The 18,555-nt window shown below is 44.4% G+C and overlaps 7 protein-coding genes across 7 annotated transcripts; 4 read left to right on the top strand and 3 right to left on the bottom strand.

Annotated features, from left to right (window-relative positions):
* The first annotated feature begins 6 nt into the window (after positions 1–6).
* BCR41DRAFT_349317 (hypothetical protein) lies at positions 7–712 on the top strand. The gene has a single exon (XM_022023445.1). The coding sequence runs from the start codon at positions 46–48 to the stop codon at positions 289–291; it is 246 nt and encodes an 81-aa protein (XP_021883673.1). The 5' UTR covers positions 7–45; the 3' UTR covers positions 292–712.
* On the top strand, positions 184–812 carry BCR41DRAFT_248178 (hypothetical protein). Its single transcript, XM_022020166.1, has one exon. It carries the CDS (start codon positions 398–400, stop codon positions 743–745), a length of 348 nt encoding a protein of 115 aa, XP_021883672.1. The 5' UTR covers positions 184–397; the 3' UTR covers positions 746–812.
* Positions 813–879: 67 nt separating this feature from the next.
* BCR41DRAFT_420398 (enoyl-CoA hydratase/isomerase family protein) lies at positions 880–2,526 on the bottom strand (the record flags this gene model as incomplete). The annotated part of the gene is made up of 6 exons (XM_022029894.1): positions 880–1,174; positions 1,261–1,485; positions 1,897–1,984; positions 2,082–2,105; positions 2,222–2,249; positions 2,365–2,526. 6 exons carry the CDS (start codon positions 2,524–2,526, stop codon positions 880–882), a joined length of 822 nt encoding a protein of 273 aa, XP_021883671.1.
* A 251-nt stretch (positions 2,527–2,777) lies between these two features.
* On the top strand, positions 2,778–3,581 carry BCR41DRAFT_394173 (hypothetical protein; the record flags this gene model as incomplete). Its single annotated transcript, XM_022028623.1, has 2 exons — positions 2,778–3,091; positions 3,296–3,581. 2 exons carry the CDS (start codon positions 2,778–2,780, stop codon positions 3,579–3,581), a joined length of 600 nt encoding a protein of 199 aa, XP_021883670.1.
* A 920-nt stretch (positions 3,582–4,501) lies between these two features.
* On the bottom strand, positions 4,502–7,338 carry BCR41DRAFT_349314 (Noc2p family-domain-containing protein). Its single transcript, XM_022023444.1, has 4 exons — positions 7,063–7,338; positions 6,506–6,920; positions 5,891–6,406; positions 4,502–5,744 (listed from the first exon to the last, which is right to left on the bottom strand). The coding sequence occupies exons 1-4, from the start codon at positions 7,308–7,310 to the stop codon at positions 4,557–4,559; spliced, it is 2,367 nt and encodes a 788-aa protein (XP_021883669.1). The 5' UTR covers positions 7,311–7,338; the 3' UTR covers positions 4,502–4,556.
* Positions 7,339–7,589: 251 nt separating this feature from the next.
* BCR41DRAFT_333873 (WD40-repeat-containing domain protein) lies at positions 7,590–9,304 on the top strand. Its single transcript, XM_022021910.1, has 3 exons — positions 7,590–7,692; positions 7,780–8,633; positions 8,742–9,304. The coding sequence occupies exons 1-3, from the start codon at positions 7,690–7,692 to the stop codon at positions 9,226–9,228; spliced, it is 1,344 nt and encodes a 447-aa protein (XP_021883668.1). The 5' UTR covers positions 7,590–7,689; the 3' UTR covers positions 9,229–9,304.
* A 31-nt stretch (positions 9,305–9,335) lies between these two features.
* On the bottom strand, positions 9,336–18,328 carry BCR41DRAFT_384936 (hypothetical protein). The gene is made up of 7 exons (XM_022027621.1): positions 16,242–18,328; positions 15,813–16,130; positions 15,342–15,696; positions 12,790–15,219; positions 10,267–12,686; positions 9,873–10,142; positions 9,336–9,775 (listed from the first exon to the last, which is right to left on the bottom strand). The coding sequence occupies exons 1-7, from the start codon at positions 18,009–18,011 to the stop codon at positions 9,383–9,385; spliced, it is 7,956 nt and encodes a 2,651-aa protein (XP_021883667.1). The 5' UTR covers positions 18,012–18,328; the 3' UTR covers positions 9,336–9,382.
* Positions 18,329–18,555: the final 227 nt, after the last annotated feature.

Genomic DNA, 18,555 nt, shown 5'->3' with positions numbered 1-18,555 from the left:
CACTCACTTTCGCCAAAAATAATCGCATCCATTTTTAATGAAGGGATGACATACGCAGAGACTGTCCGTCGATTTGGCTTTCCGTACACTTCAGTAAGAAGTATCGCACAGACGTTTGAAGAGGAGGGAAGAATGGAACAAAAAGAAAGAGGCGGTAATCACCATTCAACCCTTCAAGACAAGCATATTGCATGGTTAAAAGGTCGGCTTGATGAAAACCCTGACCCAACTGTCATCAGTCTTCAAGTCCCCTCAATGAGGCTTTTCGCTTCGATCCGTCTATGTCCTTAACTGCCGTCAACAGAGCGGTTAGTAAACAAGCAGGCTACACGGTCAAATTATTGCGCTATGAACCTGAGGATTATAATAGCCCAAAGAGGATTACTGATCGTGTCCTATGGAGTTGTCGCCTCAGAAGTACGCTTGGATGCCTTCAATACTCAGACTTTCCAAGCCTTCCCGACCTCAAGAGTCATCATCATGGATAATGCGACTTTCCAAACATCACAGGATGTACAAGATGACATCAAATAAACACACTGACCTGCGGCTGCCTCCCTACACCCTTCAGCTAAATGCAGCCGAATGGGTCTTTGGAAAGATCAAGACGCATGTACGACCCCAAGATCTTCATGACTGGGAAACATTAACAGATCACATCAATAACAGCATTCTAAGTATTACATCCGGAATGTGTTGGTGGATCCGTGAGGCTGCAGAGGTAAACCCTTGGGTTGCTTTCTAGTCTACACCTACCAAACATCAAATAAAAAAAATCTACCACATGTTTATGAGATTGATAGAGGCACATTATGAAACCAAAACTTGTATTTTTGAAAAAGAAAAAAATTTTACGCATCTTGAAAAAGGATATTGATTTCAAAGTCGAGCTGTCTCTTTTTTGGCAAAGAACTGAGCAATCGACTGCATAAATTCGCCACTGGTCAATGACTCCATTCCCAGCTCAAACTCCTTAAGCATGGCCTCACGGATAGGACGTGAAAAATGAGTACTCAAACGGTCGCCGCGCATACATATTTGTGGATGCTTTGCTAGAGTTTCCGCTAACGCAACGGCCTGTTCTAAGGCATTTGTCTCACTAACAGTCTCGTACGAGGATGGATAGCACGTTGCAAGCTTGATTCTCAGTGCCTCTTGAGCTTTCACAGCACGACTATTCAGACAATTTTACCAACCAAATTAAGATTATCGTTCTTTTTTTTTTTTTTTTTTTTTTTTTTTTTTCCTGTCATTATTTACCCTGTAAGCATCAAATCCATTGCCACACCTCGCCCAACGACATCAGGTAGCCGTATAGTGCCGCCATCAATCAATGGCACACCTCGTAATCTGCAGAACACACCCAAGATCGCGGTTGTGTCCACTATGCGTATATCGCACCATAATGCGAGCTCCAATCCCCCAGCGACGGCAAATCCGGAAATGGCTGCAATTACAGGTTTCGAGAGGGTCATGCGTGTTGGTCTAGAAGAGGTACCAAAATACTGCGATGAGGAGGAAGGGAAAAAAAAAAAAAAAAAAAAAAAAAAGGCAAAACTACGCGCAGTCCAGCCCTCTCTTGCTCGGAAACATTTCACTTTTCCTTTTAGTCACACATCAGTTCAGGGAAGTGAATTTTGCTTATTTTTTAAACACAAGTCTAAAAAGGTTGTCGAGAGACGGATTTACACCTGAATGATCTGTATTCCTTTTTCCCAACGCTATTAATGTACTGCTTCTGTACAGCTCCTGCGTGCCTATAAAATTAAAATCTCTGTTTATGTCCACCTTTCCTCTGCTGATGTGTGATTTATAAAGAGACACTGATATGTTTGTAGTCACTCTTTAAGCAAGAGAGGTGGAGTCCACCTCGAAAAAAAAGATCATTCGATTTACCCCATGGGGCCAATAGGCCCAGGAAGTGTGTCTGGCCAATCAGAGGACAATGGATTGGCATCATCTTGATTTTGAATAGCAGCGAGATCTATTATAAGCATGCCTCTGCTTCATTAGTTGGAAATGCACAGATTGAAAGCATGACATGGAGCAATTTGTAAAAAAATGGAACATATCGCGGTTACCTGCTCCAGCACTAAAATTGCCGCCTTGATTATTGAGTAAATTTTAGAACAAAAAATGGTAATGTATTATACTGAATGTCCACATCTACATGAAAAATACAACGATATTTTTAAACACGAATCTACAAGGGAAAAGATACCTGCGCCAGTCAAGACCGCAACGGAAGCCTTTCATCCCAATGGAATGGCATAGCAGCGATGGAAAAGTTCTCGCGTAAGAGTATTGCAATATCTCCCTTTTTTTCTTACGTGAACAGAATATGCAGCACTAAAACATTAATACCGTGGAATCTGTTTCAAAATCCAAAAAGGCCTGGTAAAGAGCTCTTGCCGTTGGTCCATTTACGCAGTTCCGTTTATGAGGTCTGTTGATGGTGATAATACGAACTGACCCACGTGTCTCAATCAACACCAGTGTAGTGGGATCTTCATGTGTTATTGCCATTGAAAGCGTCGTGAAATGCTTTTTTGGTGGTTAAATAGGAAACAAAGGGATGAAAGAGCGAAATAAACAGCGAAATAGATGAATATTTAATTATATCTAACTTCACGCGACCCCCACCCGATCCGAAAACTTCAGCCGAGTACAGCACAACCTTGACTGAATCACGTCATTGAAATCTAGCAAGAAGCGTGGCTCAACTATCTGTCTCTGATGTGTGCAACACAAATGCTAACTATTTTGTTATCATAAAGATGGACATTGAGAGGATCATGCAGCTACCAGGGGCAGCAAGGTCGATGAAGAAGGCACTGGACAAAGCCTTGGATAGCACTGACTATTCCTTCTGTCTTGCCACCCTTCTTTTAAGCGGTCAAGGTGGGGTCTTAATACAGGCTCTCTTTTGTGACATTGGAGGAGATCGCATGGTTCATGGATATCGAGACAAAGTATCGCTGCAGTCACTAGACAAAGTTATAACTCGGTTCAAACTCGAAGGAACGATTTCTACCAACGGCCTTGTTCTGAATCTACTCGCCTATGACACAACCCAGACGAAGAGACAGCGGTAGTCTGACGCAGATGAAGATGACCCCAGCCAGGGATTGGAGCTTTCTCAAGGATTCCTCAACACGACGTGTTCAAAGGCAGCCGCTGAAGACATGACAGATGAAGACTACGCAAACATAAACTGGAGGAGGAGCTCCAAACTGCTTGAAAACGTTGAACTCACACTCAACAAACCGGGGTGATGCCCATCTGCAAATACCAGAACTACCGTCGGATGCGATTCTGATATTGTTAACGCCCTTGCGTTTTCCTCGATGGATCCTCACAACCCTAACTTGTGGCAAACGGTGAAGGTGAGAGGCAGGTTCTTGTACCTTCCCGTCCTCCGCTTCAATCACCCGTTGAACAAAAGGAACCGTGAAAAAGAAATGATTGAGATTGAGAGCGCCATCCCAGTAATTGAAAGGAATACGTACAACGAGTACTTTCAATGGGTGAATGAGGAGTCCCAGACACAGACAGGATCAACGAATTTGGATGTGCTTTAAGAGTTCTACAAGTCCAGATGACACCTATAAAAAAATGGGACTTACGAAAGGCTCAACGAGCTACGTTTGAATATGCGGTGCAGCGAGTATTGAAGATGCTCGGGGAAAAAGAAGTGCTTGCTGTCGGCCTAGGGCCCTTTAAAGTAGTAAAGGAGCTCGCAGCAAGCACACTGCTATAACGAGATACCTTGTCATACAGTTATAACTTTTTTTAAAAAAATAAGAATGCCTGAAAAGCCATAGAATCCTTGCTGATAAACAACTGCCATTTGAAATGCTTAGGTCAAAGCAACGAGGACACTTCGTGCAGGGGCGCACGAATTTTACACCAGTGCCCGCTATCCCTGACCCCCCTGCGATAACTTTTTGTACCCTCGCTCCAAATATTGCCGTGCATGTATAATATTCTTCGACCATGACGCAGCTGGAGCGGAAAACATCGCAAGAGTCGGTCTTACTCAAATTGAGAGACAAGAGAGACCTGCAAAGTACAAACCCACGGGAAGAGTCGCCTGCTCCGACTGCAAAGCGAGCATGACGCTAGACACAAGTATTTGGATGCCAGCACACAGAAAATTTGTAAGTTCTGTTTATTTCCGTCTCCTGTAATCCTTCCACTTAATCTTTTGTCCTTGAATTTCTAGTCACTTACAGATCAACAGATATAGCCATATCTTATAATGTTTTTGAATAAATACCTCTAGGTATGGTGTGTGAACCAAACTTACTTTCCTAACTATGAACTTGTCTAGCTCCAAGACTTCCCAAGGATTTGGGTGTTTCTAGTAAAGAGGCATTACATGCAGTTAGAATGACTAAATTACTCGTGGTTGCCGACTCCAGATAAGAATTACATGGTACTTTCAAACATCGTATTACAGTGAGGTCGATAAAATTTATAATCGAATTTATATGATATGCGCATGAATGTGATGTATGCTTAAAAAAATCGTATATAGTATGAGCAAACAGCTTTTAGTCACTGTAGTCGTCCTCGTCACCCACTTCCTCTAAATCATCTTCATCCATCGACTGGTCTTCATCTTCGTCACCATCATCCGAATCATCCTTGCTAGTCCTTGATGAACTACTCGTTGTCTTATCCTCTCGTTCTACTCGGTCTTTGCGTGCCTCCTCTATCATCTTCCTTTTTGCCATCACGCTCCGTTTGACGCCCTTCCAATAGCTTCCCAATGGGGTTTTCTCCTTGTCTTGGTACTTCAAGAATGCAGAAACGCCCGTCGCATCGTTAGGCGAGAAATCTCCCTTGTTACGCTCGGCTTCTACATATCTAGAGTTTTGCTCCAACTTGTCAACCAAACCAGCAAATTGTTTAGTCAACTTGACCAAACTGGATTTCTTGATGAACCGTTTGAGCTGAATGATAGCAGGAATAGCTAATTCGGGGAATGAAATGGATGTACTGAAGAGAGCATAATACTCTGTCATCAGCTCATACACCTGCTCTCCTACACCGTCCTGATAAACGCGGGAGCCTTTGTAGTCCTTACTGCATTTGAAGCCTAGGTCCCATTCCACTGGCTTCAACGTCCCTTTGCGGCCAGGACGCTTCATCTCGCCGCTTTCAAGGACCTCGAACAGGAATGGCGCCAAAGGAATAAACGTCCCTGTATTCTCAATTAACTGAAGCAGGTTGCGGATAATCTGGAAACGGAGAGGATAGTACGTCGAAGTCGGAATCAACCTCAATGCACCCAATGAAACCTGGACCAATGGAAAGACTAATGCATGTAAAGATGTAGGCTGTCCTGCATTATTCAAGGCATGAGTTGAGATTACTTGGGACCAAAGACTCAGACAATGAAGGTATTGCCAGTTATAAACTGCCTTGAACGATTCCTTGGTTTTGACCAAGACGGCATTGCGGAGATGAATAGCGAGCTGACGGATATAAACAAATCCATGCTGGTAAGATCTACCCAAGTCGAGTCCATAGAGTTGTGCGACGCAATTTTGCATCAGATGCAGGTTGGGCAATGTGTGCATGGTAGTTGTCTTGGCATAGCGCACAAACGTAAGATAGACGCCTTTCAACCCTAAGTCCAAGTAAGTGGATCCTAGTTGCAAACACATGGTGCGAATCGTCAAGAATGAAATGATACGTACACGGTCTGATGCAGTCGACCATAAGAACAACAAGTGCTATGATGGCCAGTGATGGAAATGAGACATTAGCGGTGATTTCTTTTGGAATATTTATATAACGTTAGAAAAAAGAAAAAAGAAAAAGAAAAAACACGACCTTAAAAACAAACGAAATCATCAAAGAAAGTATAAAAACCCCATACCTTCAATAAGTCCTTAGCGACCTTGGGGAATCCAACAAGATAGCGAATAGCCTTCTCTGATTCTCGGATTACAAAATAGATCATCTCCTGATCTGTTAGCTCCTTGAGCAAGAATAGAGTGTTTTGAAGAAACGACTTAATCAATGGTTGAAGGACTATATACTTGGAGCCAGAGTTAACAGGCTTCGGCTTTCCTCCGGCTGTCGTCTGAATAGGAAGATGGTAGTTCAGAGTTGGGATAACATACTTCAGACAGGTAACAACCAGCTTGTTAAAAACGACAGGACTGTTGATCCTGTAGGCATAGACACGTTGATCGTCTGCATCGTGTAGGTGAGCTCCAGCACGGAAGGCGAGCAAGAGGCGACGCAAAGCACGAAGAGAGTGCTTTTCAACAAGGGCTGTTTGCCATGCAGCCACCATGTCCTTAGTCACAAGTGGAATACCATCCATACTTTCATCCTCCTGTTCTCCTTCGTCCCCTCTTATTTCTGCTTCTTTCTTACCCTTGCGTTCCTATTGTAAGAAACAAGAGCAACAAGCAGGATGATGCAAATTAGAAAATGAACTAAATGATCATGAGAACAAATATAATGAGTCGTAGCAAGAGTATACCTTCCCCTTGGCCTCCTTCATTTCTTCGTCGCTTTCTTCCATTTCTTCATTTCTCTCGCCTTCTTCGTCATCATCTTCATCTTCATCTTCGCTAATCAAATCCTCCATTTCGCCATCAAATTCCAAGAGCTCTTTATCGTTCTCCTGTAAGTACTTGTAGAATTGAGGATCCTTCTCCTTTAAAGCTTCCAAATTGATCTTACGAGCAGCCTCTTCCTTAGCAGCCTGTTTTGCCTTTTGATCAGCAGTCAGCTTCTTAGTTATAGGTGTTTCCATGTCCGAATCATCATTTTCCTCAATAATAGTATCAATGCCGGTAAAATCCTCATTACCAGACTCAGGCTCCTCTTCATTATCACTACCATCAGATTCCAGACCGTTGTTAAAGAACTCATCCACGCTCATACTCTTTGTCCTAAAACATGATGAGAACCATTCACACAAAACAAACAAAAAAGTAAACGAGTATTCTCATTAGAAGTATTGATGATATATTTAGGCATGATACCTGACATTAGACTCAAAGTGGGTATCTGAATCAAGATTAAACAACATACTTGTCATTTTCTTGCTCTTCTTTGTCGTTGTCATCGCTCTCGGCGTTTTCATCCTGGTGTCCGCCGTCTCGGTTTTGACCTTCACTGCTTCCACCTGCAGATCCTTCGGCAATGGTACCTCGCCCAAACTTCTTTGGATTGCGCTTTTTATACAATTGAGTAGCTTTCTGCTTTTTCCTGCGCTTCTCAATAGCAGACTTCAGATGCTTCTTCTGAAATTTGATAGTTGCTTTTGTTGCTTTTGCCATATTAAAGATATAGCAGTAAAAAAAAAAAAAAAAAAAAAATACAAGTGAAGGGAAGAAATAGAAGATGGAAGGAGAAATATAAATCGCAGCAGAATCTCAAGATCAATGTAGACAATGCAGAATAGGCAAGGGAAGCAATGTCGGTCGCAAGAACCAAGAACAAAATGTTTGTTTGTGGCCTTAAAAAAAAAAAAAAAAAAAAAAAAAAGAAAAGCCACATGTGTATTTTGTTTTTTACAGGTCACTTCTCACTTATTACCAGTGTTGTGTTGAGACAAAGTAAAACTTCCTTCTCTTCCTCATTCACAAACACACATACGCAAACCAAACCTTCTCTCTTTCGCCCACACGTACTCTTTTTGCATGAAATAAGAACACTATGGTAAATATTAAAAAAGTCTTCAAAGCCTTGGACCAGACCTCAACTGAAGCGAATAGATAATTTACTTTCTTTTCCGCATCGTCATAGAAAGTCAAAGTTCTCTCACGCAGTACAGAAGAGTTTACTCGCCAACGCTCGAATGATATCCATAAAATCCAACGTAACCTTGACCCAACATTGCATCCATTTGAAAAGGCCCGTGAATATACTCGCGCTCTGAATGCTACCAAAGTCGAGCGAATGTTTGCAAAACCTTTCATCGGTGCTCTTTCGGGCCATGTGGATGGTGTTTATTGTATGGCCAAGCACCCTAAGCAGTTAGACTGGCTCGTCTCAGGCGGCGGAGATGGCGATCTTAGAATGTGGAGCCTTTCTGAACAAAAGACCCTCTGGAGCACCATTGGACACAAGGCCATGATCACAGGCGTTTCCAGTTTCCTCGAAGGCAGTCGGTTCCTCTCTTGCTCAAACGATCGTACGGTCAAGATTTGGGACCCTACAATAGACCGCGGAGATAGTACAGTTATAGCTCCTGTGGAAACATATCCGGGAAAAAATGCCTTCACTGGGATTTCACACCATCGATCTGACAATATTTTTGCTACGTCTGGATCAGAGATCAGCATTTGGGATCATAACAGAACGGAGCCGGTGCAGAACTTGAACTGGGGCGTCGATACAATCAACACTGTCAAATTCAATCAGACCGAAACTAGTGTTATTGCATCAACTGGCTCAGACAGGACCATCATTCTGTATGATCTCAGGACATCCCAGCCAGTGACCAAGCTGATTCTTGCTATGAGGACAAATGCAATTGCTTGGAACCCAATGGAAGCCTTTAACTTCATGGCGGCTAACGAGGATCATAATATCTATGCTTTTGATATGCGCAAGATGGACAAGGCTCAAAACATCCTCAAGGATCACGTCTCTGCAGTGTACGTATAAAATCGCATTCATATGTATGAAAAAATAACGCCAGGGACATGATAAATTTAGCTAGGAACTGATCTTTTTTCTATGGGTTTGAATGTTTGCATATGTAGAATGTCAGTCGATTATTCACCGACAGGAGAGGAAATTGTTACAGGAGGATACGATCGTACTGTTCGTTTGTTCAACGCTCGCCAAGGACATTCTCGAGATATCTATCATACCAACCGTATGCAGCGTGTCTTCACTGTGCTTTATACAATGGACAATAAATACGTGCTTTCTGGATCAGATGATGGTAATGTCCGTCTTTGGAAGGCTCGTGCGTCAGAAAAGATGGGTCCGCGCGACTACCGTGAGAGAGCTCATTTGGAATATTCAGAGAAGCTCAAAGAGAAATTCGCACATGTACCAGAGATCCGCAGGATTAATCGTCATCGTAACGTACCAAAGGCCATCAAGACAGCTACTAAGAAGAAGTCCATCATGATTAATGCACGCAAAGTGAAAGAGGAAAATGTCAGGAAACACACCAAAACTGAAAACCTGAAGGAGAGGATACCGGAGCGCAAAAAACCTATTGTTGCTGTCAAGAAGTAAAAAAAAAAAAAAATCCATCCAAATCTGTTCATTTTTGTATTCATTCCCCGCATGCAATACTACATAATACATATTCAATAGTAAGATAAACAAAAGCTATCAATGCACCTTGTTTAAATTTTTACTTGTTTGTTTTGTTTGTTTTTATATTCGCTTAAATTCCTTCTACTGCTGCCCGCAAAAATTCTGGCGGAATTAGTTTATCTTTCTCGGGAGCAAGGTTCCTAAAGCAACCCATCAGTGTGGCACTCACAACACCAACTGCAAGTGCCACATCTTTGGGTTCCTTTTTGATCCACCCTTTATCTTGCATAATGCTAGGATGGTTCTGAGAAGTTTGGCATTGACATCCGAGACACTTGTAACGCTGACAGTTGGCCATCCTACGAGCATCATTCCATGCAAAGATGCAGAGATATATCGCTGCCGCTCCAACAGAAGACGGACACTTGCCTGATGTAAGATTCAAAGTGTTGGCTATACTAAAAACATGGACAGCTGCCCGACACACCAATGGAGACAATGACAACGATTCACACCAACGTGTCTAAACAATAGGATGTCAAATAAAATTCTTAGCAATCTTTTTTACTTCTTGAAGAAAAAGGTGATCAAAATGCATTAGAAGAATATTTTTGTTTTACCATGAAAGCTTCAGCATCTGTATCCCGGGCACTGGCAGTTGCATTCTTCGAAGGTTCCAAGATTTTGAGCATCAATCGATAGTAGGCACCAACGTCTCCGCGCTTAACACCAGATGCAGTACAGATCTCGGAAAATGTCCTAGGAGACCCTTGATCACGACAGACAATGTACAAAATTGCAGCTAAAATGGCATCTCTCTTCCGGACTGGTTGCCGGTTCTTGAGCTCCTTCAAGCGCTTGACTCTTTCGTAGGTCTTGTAGGACTCCTCCTATTCACATGTTAAGCGAAAGAAAATGAAGCAGAATGCGACAAATGTTATTACCATTATGGTTTCTCTATCTCACAGGACAAGAGTAGAATGGCTCATGCATTTCATTGCTCGCTTTGCCTACCCATGCAGATTCGGGCATTTGCAATCGATTTACCCAGTCGCGCCCTTGCTTTTGGATATCGTCCGGCATCTCTATACTTTCTTCTCCTTTTCCCGAGGCGCCACTGTTGCTAGTACCTGCCTTCATAACACCAGATGGCTCTGTAGAACGCTTATTCTCTTGCTCTGGTTCACAGTCATCTTCCATCTCAGTCTCAGAACATGATGACTCCTTGTCGGTCTCTTCGATACCAAACATATGAGGACATTCAATGTCATCCTCCATAGGTAGGTATTCAATGTCCGTCTCTAGTTCCCCTTGCTTCTTGCCGCTCTTCTCTTTACGAGGGCGGCCAGGTCTCCCACGTCCAGCAGGCGATGGACGAAGACTTGGATCCTCGCCCTCCTCTGGTTCTCCATCCTTCTTAATCAAGGCTTTTGAACCACTAAGGTTCTTGGAGCCTTCGGATGCGGAAACAGTACTTAATGCAGATGAAGGAATAGCAGGGACATCCTTACATTTTTCTTTGGTCTTCTTAGTTGGACTTGCTCCCGGTGGGTTATTGCCAGACTTGCGTTTTACATATTTGCGCACACTGTCCCCAGTAGATCCACGACTCTGACTTGAAGCACCACCACCAGCGCTAGGACCATTGCCAGCGCCAGCGCCACCACCAGTACCACCAGTACCACCATCACCACTATTACCGCCACCATTCATATTTTTGTCTTCCGTCCCTTCATCATCTTCATCAGGCGAACGTCGCTTGTTTCCTTCACCATGATCACGTTCACCCTCCTCTAGTACCTCGTCCTCCATGTCGCCTGGCGTGTTATCCTCGCCTTCACCAACACCGCCTCCGCCACTATTCTGCTTGATGCTTCTTATGTCCCAGCTTGAGCTGTAAACCTCATTATCAACGAGAACGCTAGGCTTCTTGTCGGATTCACCCGTTTCTGTAAGGGATGATGACCTTTGAACTTGTCTTACATCCTTTTCTTCGATTTTGATCCGCTTAGGCTTCCGCTTATCACTCTCATTGAGAACCAAGGAGGGAAGAGGAAGTCGTCTTCTCGTTCCTATAGCATCAGCTAGTTTGCTTAAATGCGTACCTGCAATGGTACTAGTGGTAGCAGCAATAGCTTCGCCATTAGTCATGGAATCATTAACAGTGGTCCTGTCAGCTGTCATCCATGGAAGTATCGGGCTCTTTAAAAGACAATCACTTCGCTCGATATCAACTTCCAACCCTTCTGAACCAGCTATTCCTTTCCGTAGTCTATTAATGCCTTTGCCCCGAGAAACTGCCTGGGGGACCGGAGGGTATGGAGATAGAGGGGATTTTGGCTCCTCCTTGAAGGACTGTGTATGGTGTGGCAGCTCTATGACATTATGGCCCATCTCCTTTATATTCGACTCATGTTCCTGAACTGCGTTTGTCCTTTTCTTTTTGTTAGAATTGCTAGGCACTGCTGTTGCAGACGCAATCATAGTTGATGAAGTCGACTCGGTTGCCAAAGGAGGACCTCGTGTGACTCGGGTCGATAACTGGGATGGGGGAAACTGTTTTGATGCTTCAGTAGAATATGATCTTCCATCAGGAAGGTTCTTAACCAAGATCATACCTACCCCAAACAGCATTTTATCATGTGTTGTAGACTTGCTTATTTGTGAAGTACCGCCAGGCACTAAGCCACCGTCCTGAGATTGCATAAAGTCAGCCTGATCTTCTTTACTCTCAAGCTGGCGACGAGACCCTGTATGGCAGATATTGGTGTCCATAGATTGATCCAAATGCATCTCTAGGTCTCTAGCCCCATCAGGTTCATAGGCAGAGTACTGATGATGAGGATTCTGATAAACTGATGACTGAGTTAGGTTCTTGTTTTTAGTCTTATCTCGCTCAGATTTTATACACATCCTCTCAACCGATGCTGGTTTTTGACCTATAGACATCACATCTCCATTCGATTGAGAAGCGACACTCGGCAAAGGAGAGCAGCGTTGATGTGGATCATTATCGGTGTCATCAACCCTTTCCATTTCTGAAGGTATTCTTGATAAAGATTTTGGCTTGACTTTGCCCTTAACAGGCTTTGGCTTTGATGAAAGCGCTGTGCCAGCGGCAGAGCCATTCTCTTTAACCCTTTGCTCGGAATCAACCAACATCATAGTAGCATCCAAACCCATGCTTTCCTGGCGATAGCTGGATGAATGACTACTACCTGGCGGATGCTGATGATAATAAGGGGCCCCCTTCGAAGAGTAATGCTGAAGATGAGGCACCTGCGCTTGTTGATGCTCATTGTATGCAATATTTGGAAATCCCTTTCTACCGTATGTAGACAAATCTTGATGCCATCGATCGGCTTCTTCTTCTGATGGGATACTAGCTTGCGTTTTTGGTCCATCTTCAGATAAGGATTCTTGTTGATGCCCATCTATGTTTAATATTCAAAAGAATATACCTTAAATGATGAGTATAATATTGGGGTATAATGGATAGAAAGCCACAACTCCGCATATTTCACCGTATGGCCGTACCTGCTTTATAGTTGCTCGTATCGCGCAAGTGATCATGGTCCTCATTATTAGTCTCATCACTCTCCTTGAGTTCATGCAACAAGGAAGACTCCATAGATGTACCAAGTGTTGAGTGACGTGTCCTGTTTTTTTTATCTTCTAATTTCACATCAGAATATCCCTGCGCGCTCCTATAAGAACCACGAGACAGAAGCTGCTGTCCTGATGGGGAGTATTGAGAATGCTGGAAATAGCGCTGCTCCTCTAGCAGTGGCCGTTGCTGCGATCTTTGGTCATAGCTCGCTTGGGCTCTATCATATTGAGACGACTCCAACGGGGTATGTCCATTCTGATCAGGGTCAGTAGGTTGCGAATATGCTCCTTGATGCTCACGAAGAGTCATTTCGCTATGAGGGGAAGTTGATCGTCGAGTGTAGCTTGCAGATAATTCAGGAATATGTTGATGATGACCAGGATGCTGCGGCTCCAATTGTCGCTGGGCGTGAAGAGTAGAGCCCAGATGTTCGAATCTTTCAGCTTCTTGTTGAGCCATTTGGCGATGGTTCATCATACCTTGTAGGATAATAGCTGTCTCTTGTTCGTCCTGAGCCAGGTCTGGACGAATATTTGTGGCAGGTTGAGTACTGGACTCCGCTATAGGCTTATTTCCATCCACACCTATAGAGACGGGACGACGATGGACGTGGTGATATTTAAGATGATCATTATCATCAACAAAATTATCTACAGGGCGGCCTTGCGATCCCTGAATGTGCCGCTTGTGATCCGTTCCAGGATTTGCTGCCGTCTCAGGAGGCTGAAATTGGTTGTTGTGCTGGATATCAACTAAGGCACTAGCCACTGCTGCTTCAAGATGATGTACTATCCCAGAGGCTTTGCCAGCAGCTATTGGGTTGGGTGTATCTAACACAACTTTGTTAGCATCTGCTTGGCGTTCATCATAATCAGGGACTGGTCTAGACGTTTCCAGACTGTGATGGAGTGAAGACTCTTGAACGCTAAACTGAGATGCTCGATGGGACGAAGAGGGCTGTGAATAGTGGATGGTGTGTTGTTGCTGTTGTTTTGATTGCTTTGTCTGCTTTGGTTGTTTTGATTGTTGTTGTTGCTGTTGCTGTTGCTGTTGCTGTTGCTGCTGCTGTTGTTGTTGTTGTTGTTGTTGTTGTTGTTGTTGTTGTTGTTGTTGTTGTTGTTGTTGTTGTTGTTGTTGTTGCCGCTGCATTTGCTCTTGTTGTTGCTCTTGCTGTGACTGCAGCTGCTGACGATCATACTCTCCAACCACTCCTCCTGGAGCGTGTTGGCGATGTATAGAGGAAGGTCCAGATTGCGTGGACATCTGGCGCTGATGGTTTAATGTTTTCCCTGCAGATACCCGGGCCCCTTCAAGGTGCTCTGGTATTTGCCTTTCTGCTGGAGACAAAGCTCTCTCTTCATCACTTTTTAATCGAATAGATGGTTTGTACTCTGTCCGATCTTCCATCTTCTTTTGGTCCATGCTTGGCTGTGCCCTGTTCCAAACATCTGCCGGTTGGATACTACCATCAAATTCTGATATCTCTGTATAGTCATTTGATAATCTGTGAGTTTCAGGTGTGATCACATTCCAGGGACGATGGATGGCCTCCTTTCTATCCAGTTCACGATCAGATTCTGACTTTGGCCGTCTACCTCTTCGCTTAGTCGGTGTTTGTGGTTCTGATGTAGAGTCAGCAACTATAGTAGGTGTCTGAGCGCCAGAAGATATACCATCAAATGACATGCTTAGTTCAGATGGGCCTCCATGCTCGAGCACCAGCCTTCCTTTCGGCTTCCGTCCCCGCTTTTTCCGATCCGATTGAGAATTTTTTTGCAAGTTGTCGGGTGAGAGCGAACGCGCTGACTCTGGAGGACTATCTGTTGTGATGCCTGCCGCTTTTGACGATAGATCTGGTCGGCCAGTCATATCGGCCCCTGGTATAATTGAAGGATGAATTATTTGTCCTGACGCGGCGACCTTATGATTATGCATGACCAGACTGCTTTGAGCTAAAGATTCATGATCGAGTCGATTTAGATTTTGGTTTGGAATTGAGCCGCGATTTCCAGTTGTAAGCCCTATATCGTGGCCTTGCAAATCCCCAGCTGTCCGATGTACTGTAGCGGGATTGTACTGCTCCTGGTATCTCGGTTCTGCTGCATTCCAGCCTTCGCGTGCTAACGTTGACTCATTATGATGTCGCTCTTGCAGAGGAGCAGGATGGGGGTATGACCCGTCTCCTCTTTGCTGCTCATCAGAATTAAAACCATTAGGATTATGATAAACCTCGAGCTCTTGTCCCTGCGGTTGATGTGTACTATGCACTCGTTGTTTCCGATCATCTAACTGCTGTAGAGCTCCATCAGTCATGTGTCCCGGATGCTGCTGTAACTTCTGGATGGATAAACTCCCAGCTATTTCAGAATACAGAAAGTCGTTGATAAAGATGTTAAAGACGTAGGATGACGAGAGTTTGATAAACCAATGTTTAGTTGCTAAGCCCTGGCAGATAAACCTCTATAACTGTAATCCCTACCATGTACTGCTTCAGAACGATATTGCCCGTGGACCTCAGAAGCACTACCCGGTGCAGACAGGCCTGAAGTGTTGACGTCTGATCTATTATGAGATAAATAGGGTAAGTGCATTTGGTGTGGATGTTTCAAGTGAGTTATGTGATCATCATGACCGACATAAGAAGTATGGTTTGTGCCGTGCTCAGCAGGGTCTGACTGAGAATATTGCTTCAAATCCTGCTGAGGCTTTCTCAGTCCTCCGTCTGATAGTCCTGAAGAACGTTGATTGGACGATGGAGGTCGCGATTCATTATGGTCATTGTGGTCATGTTGCTGACGATAAAAGGATTGTCTTCCTTCCTGGGGGTGCTGTTGCTACATGTTGATCCATATTTAAAGAGGAAGAAGCATATGAATAAAAATTATGTCTGTACTCAGATAGATGCAAAACAAGTCGCTCAGGAATATATAAACTTGATGAAAATACCCACCACTCGCATTTGTAGTTCGTCATATGGGTTCGATGGGGCAGAAGCATGACGGTGATGGATATAACGTGTATCAGGGCCTGGAATACTTTGATATCCCGTCTGCGGATTTAGGGGTGCATCTCCCGGTGGTATAGGTTGATAATCAGAAAGGGTAGTGGACCACTTTTCCCCAAATGGTCTTTCCTCTGAAGAATGATCGTGGCCTCGCCCAGGATGAAGACCCTGCCCCGAGGGCAGGCGATCCACCGAGCCAGAAGCTGTATTATCCTTACCGCGTCTGTGCTGCACAAGTCGCTCTTCCACGTGCACAGCTGGGCTCTATGGATGTCCATCAGCATGCAACGTATTTTGTTAGTCACGCTCATGCATTGATTAATCTTTCCTAATTTAGTAATCACAGCCACTAAAATCTAAAGCATATGGACTTACGCGCACATCATGTCCAAGAGTGTAGGGACCGATCGAACCATGCGGATGTATATGGACTTGGTCGCGCGAGAACTGCCGTACAATTTGCGTTTGATTCGTTATGGTTTCTTGCTGTCGTGCATCTGAGGAACTCATATCCTCGGTGTGATGAGTTGGAACAACTGAAACACTTGGGCCAGCCATACGATACTGTCCTGGGTTAGATCCAGGTGGGGTTGGTGTTGGTCCATAGTTTTGACTAGATGGAGGCCTTTCACGATGCTCATACTCTACTTGCACACGGTCCTCATAAGATTTTGCTTCTAAATGGCCAGATAATGACCTTTCGTGATATGAACTTCTCCCAGAGTTATGGAGGCCTGACTCCACTCCATGATACACAGCGCTACCACTTTGATTCTGAGCTCGGGCTGCAGTAGGTATGGGGCGGCCTACAAGAGGAAATGGAGTTGCTCGAAGATGAGTATAACGCGCTCCTAACCCCTGGTCATAATCATCCGCAGAGCCGGTAGAAGACAAGGATGTACCATGCTGATGAGCCATTAGCGCCTGATTTTGTTGCTGCTGCTGCTGCGATTGTTGTTGTGGCGGCACTGGCTGTTGTTGCTGCGGTTGTTGCTGCTGTTGTTGTTGCTGCTGCTGTTGTTGTTGCTGCTGCTGTTGTTGCTGCTGCTGTTGTTGTTGTTGCTGTTGTTGCTGATGCTGATGATACTGTTGTGAGTGCAGGCGGGAGCCGGAGGAAAGCGGAGGAGCATACATGTGCTCAAGCGTTTGATTAAGGTGCTGTGGCGGGTCCACTCTGGTAGGGTGACCATTCATCGACGTCTGGGATAGAGTAGATGGTTGGAGAGGTGGAGAAGCATAGCGTTGAACACGATGTTCCTTGGCAGCTATTAAGGATTGGCGTTGTTGAATAGACGTCTCCGAAGAAGTGGGACCATTTGGTGATTCAATATAGGGGTATGAGTGTCTATGTGCACTTTGCTGCTGCTGCTGGTGTTGTTGATATTGTTGGTGCTGCTGATGTTGGTGTTGAGAGTGCTGCCGTTGATGTTGGGATTGCTGGCGTTGGTGTTGAGGCTGCTGGCGTTGTTTTTGCTGTTGCTGTTGCTGTTGCTGTTGTTGCTGTTGCTGTTGCTGCTGTTGCTGCTGTTGCTGCTGTTGTAGCGGTGGTGGCAGTGGATGCTGTTGGTGTGAGTGCTTGTAGAAAGGAGGCTGTTGGTGGCCCAACAGTTCTTGTTCAAAATGTAGGGGGTTCGCATGTTGAGAACGACCATGAGGATGATGTGTGAAATAAGAGTCATTAGAGTCATATGGTCTTTGGGTGGTCATGACAACTGAAGACGCCGACGAAATGCTAATGGCACCAGTAGATAACGATGGCTCATGCTTCCGTCCTCTTCCCGGAGAAGAGGGGCTGTGCACGCGCTCTGTTGGCGTGTGCGGATGTGCAGGAGGCGAGAGCATGCCTGGGGTTGTAATAAAGAGAGGCGGGGTCATGACCGAGGTATGGCTTTGACTGCTGCCACTGGCATGGTGATGAGGTGAATAGAGTGGAGGAGTGGAGACTGGCAGGCGAGAAGTCTGATCAGGATATTGGAATGAACGAGAAAGATGCTGTTGAGATTGGTTCGGGTATGGATGTTGTTGCTGTTGCTGGTGTTGTTGCTGGTTCTGTTGCTGGTGTTGTTGTTGTTGATGCTGTGGGCGCTGCTGGTCACCCATAAACTGTATGATGGGAGGCAGTGTGAAACCCGGCTTTGAGGGCATTTGTCGACGAGATGGCTCTGTTTCTGTCAAACAGTCTAGTGTACAACTTCTTATGGCTGAATTGAGTTTCAATAGTATTTACGAAATGAATGACAGAAGAAACATGAACTACAGGAAGAGGTGAAGGTGAAGGTAGATTTGTAGCCCAAAAACCCGTTACTTGAACAACAAAATACAGAAAATGCTGCAAGAAGGACTTTGGATCCAATTTGAAGGAAGGCCAACTTGAAATACGCTCACTCACTCCACACTTCAAAAGAGAAAAGGAATGTGTAAGGCTTGAGTGTATGGAAATGAGTGTGAATAAAAAAAGGAAGGAAAGTGAAGAAACATGAGCAAAAAAAAATACATACAAAGATTACAATAATAAACAAAAAAACAACTATGGCGCAGGGTTTTGGAAGGGTGTAATTGTCCAGTTAAAATATCACTATCATTTCATGCAGGAAAAGAACGAAAAAAGGAACGGTATATATTAGACATGGAGGATTTGATTGCAAACAAAGTGATTGCGACTCAATCTCTTTTTTTTTGTCCCAGCATG

Source organism: Lobosporangium transversale (genome assembly GCF_002105155.1).
Source record: "Lobosporangium transversale strain NRRL 3116 chromosome Unknown BCR41scaffold_9, whole genome shotgun sequence".
NCBI lineage: Eukaryota > Fungi > Mortierellomycota > Mortierellomycetes > Mortierellales > Mortierellaceae > Lobosporangium > Lobosporangium transversale.
The sequence above is the reverse complement of the archived record's forward strand: the minus strand, read 5'-3'. Positions and strand labels throughout refer to the sequence as shown.

Excerpts from the sequence above, each read along its gene's own strand:
- BCR41DRAFT_349317 (XM_022023445.1), top strand. The coding sequence starts at position 46 with ATGACATACGCAGAGACTGTCCGTCGATTTGGCTTTCCGTACACTTCA.
- BCR41DRAFT_248178 (XM_022020166.1), top strand. The coding sequence starts at position 398 with ATGGAGTTGTCGCCTCAGAAGTACGCTTGGATGCCTTCAATACTCAGA.
- BCR41DRAFT_349314 (XM_022023444.1), bottom strand. The coding sequence starts at position 7,310 with ATGGCAAAAGCAACAAAAGCAACTATCAAATTTCAGAAGAAGCATCTG. Across the intron at positions 6,921-7,062 it reads GAAGAGCAAGAAAATGACAA|GACAAAGAGTATGAGCGTGG; the intron begins GTATGTTGTTTA and ends ATCATGTTTTAG. Across the intron at positions 6,407-6,505 it reads TGAAGGAGGCCAAGGGGAAG|GAACGCAAGGGTAAGAAAGA; the intron begins GTATACTCTTGC and ends TTCTTACAATAG.
- BCR41DRAFT_333873 (XM_022021910.1), top strand. Across the intron at positions 8,634-8,741 it reads AAGGATCACGTCTCTGCAGT|AATGTCAGTCGATTATTCAC; the intron begins GTACGTATAAAA and ends TTGCATATGTAG.
- BCR41DRAFT_384936 (XM_022027621.1), bottom strand. The coding sequence starts at position 18,011 with ATGCCCTCAAAGCCGGGTTTCACACTGCCTCCCATCATACAGTTTATG. Across the intron at positions 15,697-15,812 it reads ACGAACTACAAATGCGAGTG|CAACAGCACCCCCAGGAAGG; the intron begins GTGGGTATTTTC and ends ATCAACATGTAG. Across the intron at positions 12,687-12,789 it reads TACGAGCAACTATAAAGCAG|ATGGGCATCAACAAGAATCC; the intron begins GTACGGCCATAC and ends TATTAAACATAG.